Source organism: Echinops telfairi, unplaced genomic scaffold (genome assembly GCF_000313985.2).
Source record: "Echinops telfairi isolate 266 unplaced genomic scaffold, ASM31398v2 ScPeMD7_7468;HRSCAF=8506_1, whole genome shotgun sequence".
NCBI lineage: Eukaryota > Metazoa > Chordata > Mammalia > Afrosoricida > Tenrecidae > Echinops > Echinops telfairi.
Window position 1 is genome coordinate 6428265 of NW_022111370.1, and position 6419 is coordinate 6434683.

The 6419-nt window shown below is 47.7% G+C and overlaps 1 protein-coding gene across 11 annotated transcripts in view; it reads left to right on the top strand.

Annotated features, from left to right (window-relative positions):
* Window positions 1-1281: 1281 nt before the first annotated feature.
* Window positions 1282-6419, top strand: part of LDB2 (LIM domain binding 2) — a 439908-nt gene continuing 434770 nt past the window's right edge. For all 11 annotated transcript variants that reach the window (XM_004707764.2, XM_013005956.2, XM_045284395.1 and 8 more), the window contains exon 1: window positions 1282-1489. In XM_004707764.2, the coding sequence (XP_004707821.1) occupies window positions 1358-1489 (132 nt within the window). In that variant the 5' untranslated portion in view covers window positions 1282-1357. The remainder of the gene's footprint in view (window positions 1490-6419) is intronic.

Consider the following 6419-nt stretch of genomic DNA (forward strand, 5'->3'; position numbering starts at 1 on the left):
TGATAGCTCTTGTTCTCCAGAAGGGAATGATTAATTCCCAGAGCTGTCTTTGGTGAAGCTGCTGCATGGATTTGAACCGCCAACCTTCCTGTTAGTAGCCAAGCACTTTACCCTTCACTCCACCCAGGTCATCATAGAGATGTGATATTTCTGTAGAAGTGCATTTCCCTTTCATGGGCTGCTTAGGTTCACAATCCAGTTGTCATATACCACCGACAATAGAAAGGTTGATCTATTTTAGCAATGCTAGATAGGCAATTTGGGGATGAGCCCTTCCATTATCTGCGAGTTCCTACTCAACTGAATTTTCCATGGTCACTTTTGTGGGAGTTTTCTCTTTCTCTGTTTCTTAGCTTATTGGGAGGTCTGCTGTGGGAATTTTTTTTCTCATGGAGAGAGAGAGAGAGAGAGAGAGAGAGAGAATGAATTGCTCCTTGGGTTTATAGTGGGCGCTCTACTTTCAAAAACATAGCTCTGGCCTAAAAATGCCCAGCTAACCTGAAGTACCCTTTGGGAATGGGGTGGGGTGGGGGTAGGGGTTGAGGGAAGTCTTGGGAGGAAGGGGGGCAGGGAGCAAGGTGGTGATTCAGGTCCCCTCCAGAGGTGGGTCCAGATGTAAAGGCCAGCTCCTGGAAGTACAAGTGAAGCCACAACTCCATAGGAGAGGGAGGCGTGGTGTGGGATGGAGGGCGATCTCTGCCTGTGAGTGAGTTCTGGGCTTGGTTGTAATCACATTTCTGATACATGACAAGTGGAGGGGCTTTGGGGTGAACGGAGTGGCTAACCACCTCTATGCTAACAAGCTTAGCAATCAGGTTGTGAAGGCTCCTGGCAGGAGGAAGCAAAAGGCAAAAACCCCCAAACAAAAAACGCAACCCAAACCTTAGCCCTCTGTCAGATTGTGAGCAGCATGATATTTGCGAAGGAGTTCCCAGTGTGGACAGGAAATGACCTCTCCACAAACCGCTTCTTTAAAAAACAAGCAGAGATGCCTAAAGCTATCCAGTGTCTCTCTCCCTCCTTCCCTCACTACTCGCCTCCCTCCCTTCCTCCCTCCCTCTCTGGAGCTCCCTCCTCTCGGCCTCCTCGCCCTCCCTCCCGCTCCCTTCTCCCAGCCTCCTCTCCCGCTCTCCCTCTCGGCTCGCGCCGGCGTGGGCCCCCGCAGCAGTTCCCGGCCCGCGCGCTCCGGCTGCCTGCCTGCCTGCCTGCCTGCTCGGGGTGCGCGCGCGCGCGCGTGGATGTGTGTGCGCGCGCGGGGGTGCGTTCGCCTACTTTGAACCGCGAAGAACATAGCCCATGTGCTCTGCATGGACGTTCTTGCTACTCTGTTGAGCTCGATTCTCCACCAGCCGGCAAGATGTCCAGCACCCCCCAGGACCCCTTCTATTCTTCGCCTTTCGGCCCATTTTATAGGCGGCATACCCCGTACATGGTGCAGCCAGAGTACCGAGTCTATGAGATGAACAAGAGACTGCAATCGCGCACAGAGGTAAGTTCTTCAGCCCCTGGGTGTGTGTGTGTGTGTGTTTGCCTTCCAACTGTGCAGCGGGCATCTCCTAGGGTTTCAGGAGGAATTTCATGGGAAGTGTCCCACTAGATACTGCCGTGTCCCTGGGAAAGAGCTCCAGGATCGAGTCACTAGTTGGAACACCCGAGCTTCCAGGGACTGCAACTCTGGGAGGACAGGGGACACTTTCTGCTGGAATCTTGAAACAGACAACCTAGCGCTTGCCTCTCCAGATCCTCTGCTTCCCCCGGGAGTCGGGTTTGCAGGTTCGGAGTCCAGCGGTTCGAGTGTGTGGAGACAGCATTGCTAGAGGGTTCCTGGTCCTTTGCCATCCGGAGAATGATTTTTTAAAAGCCAGTCCCTAAGGAAGTCTGCAGTGACCTGCCTTTGCTTTGCGAAGTTCTGAGAATCCAGGTATAGGGCAAGAAGGTTCAGTCAGTATACTATCAGAACTACCCCTGGAGGGGACGCGTGTTTGTAAATAGCCACGTTACTTAGATTCAGCAATCAGTGGCCCTGTTGGGTGGGTGGGGGTGGGGGAGTCCTGACTTTCCACACTAGTAGGGTGAGTGCCTCCCAGGCAGCCCTATCTTTCCCAGGAGCTGGATCTGCATTTGAGTGAGGTCTAGGTTTTGCATACTTTTGATCTTGGGACCCTGGAGGGATAAGACCCAGCCTCCAAGGGGACCAGACGCCTGGAGCTGAAAGGGAGCCACTTCAGAACTTTCTAAATGCAAAACTCCAGCCTCGCCTCCTGCTATTTAAATATTTAATGCCAGTTGACTTTTCTGCTGAGCTAACTTTGAGGGGCGGGTCTGGCCACTGCTGCGTTTCCAGGTGCCTGCAAGTTGGGTCTTTGTGCAAAGTGTTCTGGAAAGGAGTTTGTAGTGGGGTCCACCCAAGTCACTTGAGGAAGTGGAACTTGCTGGGAATGTACGTTTATTCTGCAGGCTGCAAATGCCCAGAGCATGTACGGCCAAATAGGTTTTTATTCTTAAAGGGAATAGCTGTGGTGGAATTTCAAATTGAGGGTTGTAAGACTCCCAGTTCTGGGGTGGGGGGGGGAGGAAATAAAGGACTCACTTAAGGTTGTGTTATAAAATAAAACACACATGCTGGAATTGTCAACCGAGAGCCATGGAGAATCCATGACGTTTAATGTATTTAATGCAGCTAACAAGATGTGACCTGCTTTCTGATTGGCTAACTCCTGGAGAAGGACTTGATATTCTCTCTCTCTCTCTCTCCCAACTGAGCTGTTTTTTTTTTATCACTGCTATTTTCTTTACATGTTAATCCATCATAGATGTTAACTAAAATTGATACAATTGCTCTCCCGAGAATCTAGCAGCTTCTATGGAAGTGTTAACCCCTGTGTTGCTTAGGGTGGTGAGCTGTTAACAATAAATTGTGTGTGTGTGTGTGTGTGTTTCATTCAGTTCATTGTAGTCATTATATGTTGGAATCTTTAATTTTCTGGGGGTGCAGGACACACTATTGGTTGAAGTAGCTTGCTTTCAGAATTAGGAGGATGGGAAAATGTTTTAGGTAGTTCAGGCACCCATCAATTTTAATACATAATTGTTTCCTTAAATGCTATGTAAAGTATGCTTGGTGTTAAAAAAATAGATTAGAGGCCATTATGAGTCAACTCTTGATCAACAACGGAATTTAAAAACAGCCTGTGTTCACCTGATGTTTTGGAAAGTTTCTGAGGAGTTCTGGAAGAGGCACTCCATCCTCGTGCAGTTAGGAACCCAGGAGGCTGTCTTGAGCCCCCATTTCTCCTGGGGTCCTCACATAGGACTGGGACATTTCTGACCCCGGAGATTCTTTTGAGTGACTTGCTGACCCTGTCACTCATCAACATATGCAGGGCAGAAGAGCAAGGTCCCAATGATTGTTCCCTATTTGAGAAAAGATCTTCGAGAAGCCTCCCATTCACAGTTACGGGTCTGCAGAATGACACATTATCTTTTGTGAGAGCTAAACTTAGAGACTCAACTTTCGGATTATGAAGTATGACTTTGAAAGATTTTGCTCTGTATAGAGAACACCATTTCAGACAGAGCTCAAGAGTGGGGAGAGGACAGCTAGCAATGGCAGTCTCTTATAGTTTTTTTTTTTAAGTCTCTCCGACTGTGACAAGAAGCCACTACCATGAACTGTCTCCTGGCTTTTTCTCCTAACCCTAGCTAGATAGATTTTTGTCATTGTTCCAAGCATGGTCTAGACCCTCTCCCCCAACCCCCTCTTTTTGGCCAAGCAGTACATAAACATACCACCACACATCGGTTTTTATTTCATGAGAAAAGGCAATGAAAGAAATCATTGCTCCTAAGATATTGAATTCTTAACATTAAAGGGTGACTCAGCACCCTATGTCCAATTGGAAAGTACTTAAAAAAAAATCACTTTTCACTGAAAAGTTACACCTTCCAAGCCCCATAGAGGGGTGGGTTGTAAGAAGATAGATCCCAAGGGACTACGGAGGGTTTCTAGTTTGCTTGCACATGGACACGAGCAGGTTGTTGTGCAATCACTTTTTGAATTTAAGCAATGCAGGAAGGAAGACCTCTCTCCCCCTCCTGGGGCCCACTTCCATAATTATTTCTTACAACCTTGTAAGTAACACACACACACACACATATCTATGCAATGTTTTCAACTCTCCATGCCTTTTTGAATCTGGGAACATAGACTTGGCTTAAAAAAGAATGCCAGCGAGTCAGTGAGTGGAAATGCCCAGTGGACCAAGTTTTGCGACATGTTCTAGAAAACTCCTTTTTTCAGAAGGAAATTCCCAAAGAACCACAATGTGTACCTGCATACCCTTCCATTCCTGTGCCTAACATCCGGGTGTTCTCTCTGGGGACTTAGGCATTTCTACCCATCCGATCGCATCAAATCCAATTTGCTTCCTTGGAAGGGCATTGGATGGAACGTTCCTCTGGTTTCCAACTTCTCTCTGCTGTTCCCTAACTAGTTGGGCCTGGACCTTGGCTCCTCACCTGCAAATTACCTGCATCATCCTTTTCATTCTGAAACTAAAGTTCCCTCTGCAAAAGCTCTGGTTTTCTTTCCTCTGAGAAAAGTATTTTGAATTGAAGAGCACAGATACGATTTCCTTGCTCACCTTCTCAGCTCAAATCCACAAGTGGTACTGAACGAAGCTGGAATAGTGGGGCAAAATGAGGGGCAAAGTGCTGTTGTGGTTAAGTATCCTCCAGTCAGCTCCAACCCACAGGGACCCTACACACCACAGAATTATTCACACAGTTTTCGGCTGCTCCTTTCTTCCAAGGGGGAAGCCGTGTCCTTCTACATGGTCTGGAAGCTCTGCTGAAACGTGTCCAGTTTGAGTGACCCTCCTGGTATTTGAAATACCAGTGACATAGCTTCCAGCATCGCAGCAGCCCACAAGCCCCGACAGTCGGATAAATGTACTGACAAATGGTGGTGGTGGTAGGTGGGGTGGGGCGGGGGCAAAGTAGGTGCTCAATGAACAGATGTCGACTAGGCAACAAACACAGTCGATAGAAGGGGTAGGGAAGACAGGACCCTGTAATTTCCTTCGGCACTTTCCCTGGACAAAGGGCCATTATGAGTCAGAATTGACTGGGTGGCTGTTGGCGTGGTTTATGCGTGCGTGCATGCTTGTGTGTGTGTGTGTGTGTGTGTAAGACATCTTCCTCCTGGTGCTTTCTTGGAGTGTTGGCCATTCTTGTTGAGCTGAAGCTGTTTCTGGCATCTGCGTCACACTCACCTTAAAGTGCTCATCCTCACCTGTGGTCTATCACCTCCTGCCTCATCTTCATGGCAGCTGAAAGAAATCCAGTGCCCGAGAGCATGTAGGACCTGACCTTCTTTTGTATCATGTGAATGCCTTAGAAAGCCGACCACAACACACAGTATGGATGATGCTCTGTGTGAGTTGTTCTGGAAAATGCAGACGCTCCTACACCGAATCTCAGTGGAAGTTCGTCAAGAAGCCCATGGAATGAAGAGGAAGTCTTCGTTGTGCCCTTGTTGGTGGTTGCTGTATTTCTCAGTCTGCTGAAGGGGACTTCCGTTTTCCAAAGGGCCAACCCTGTCTTTTCCTCAGATTCCCAGACCTGAAGGGTCTCGGGGTCTCATGTATTTTGGCAGAACACAACTGGCTGGTCACATAGATCAATACTGCTCAGAAGAGTACAGATAGGATGTGGAAATACTGGCTAAGGACAACAGCAATACTCATAATCAACGCAGTACTTGTTCCTTCATTTCCTGAGGCTTTAGCTGCAAGATTTTATATATATATATATATAAAATCAGTTATATAGATAGATAGATAGATATATCTCACTGAAAGTATATGACCATTCCCTTACCGTTATTTTAAGGGGTAGGCTTTCAACTCTTTATGATCGGATTTAAGAAAGTTTATTAGGCCAGGCTGTATGCATCTCGGTGATGGTAGTGAACTTTCTGCCCCTTACTCCTTCATTCAGGTGACCAGAAATGCCACCATACAAGTGAAAATGTTTAAGCTTCCCCGACGCCCCCTTGGCAGTAAGCTAATTTAAATAAATGACCATCGCCGGTTCCCTTCTGTGTGTTCCTTGTGTGTGATTTCTTTTTCTTTTTCTCAACACCCCACTCCAAATGTGAAAACTGTGATTACAATTGGAAGTCACACACACACAAGGAATGTATTAGCACTGATATCGGTTGTGTTCCCCGCCCCCGCGCCTTTGGCTTGATAGGATTGAGCATGAATATTAAAAATGTTTGAAGACCTTGAAATTTAAATCCCAAGACTTTTCACCCCTCCTCTGCTCCACGCGCCAACCCCCTGGGGGGGCTCTGGGAGCGGGGCAGGGGCTGAGTCTTCTTTTCTTCTGGCGACACCACGCTGTACTTCAGTCAC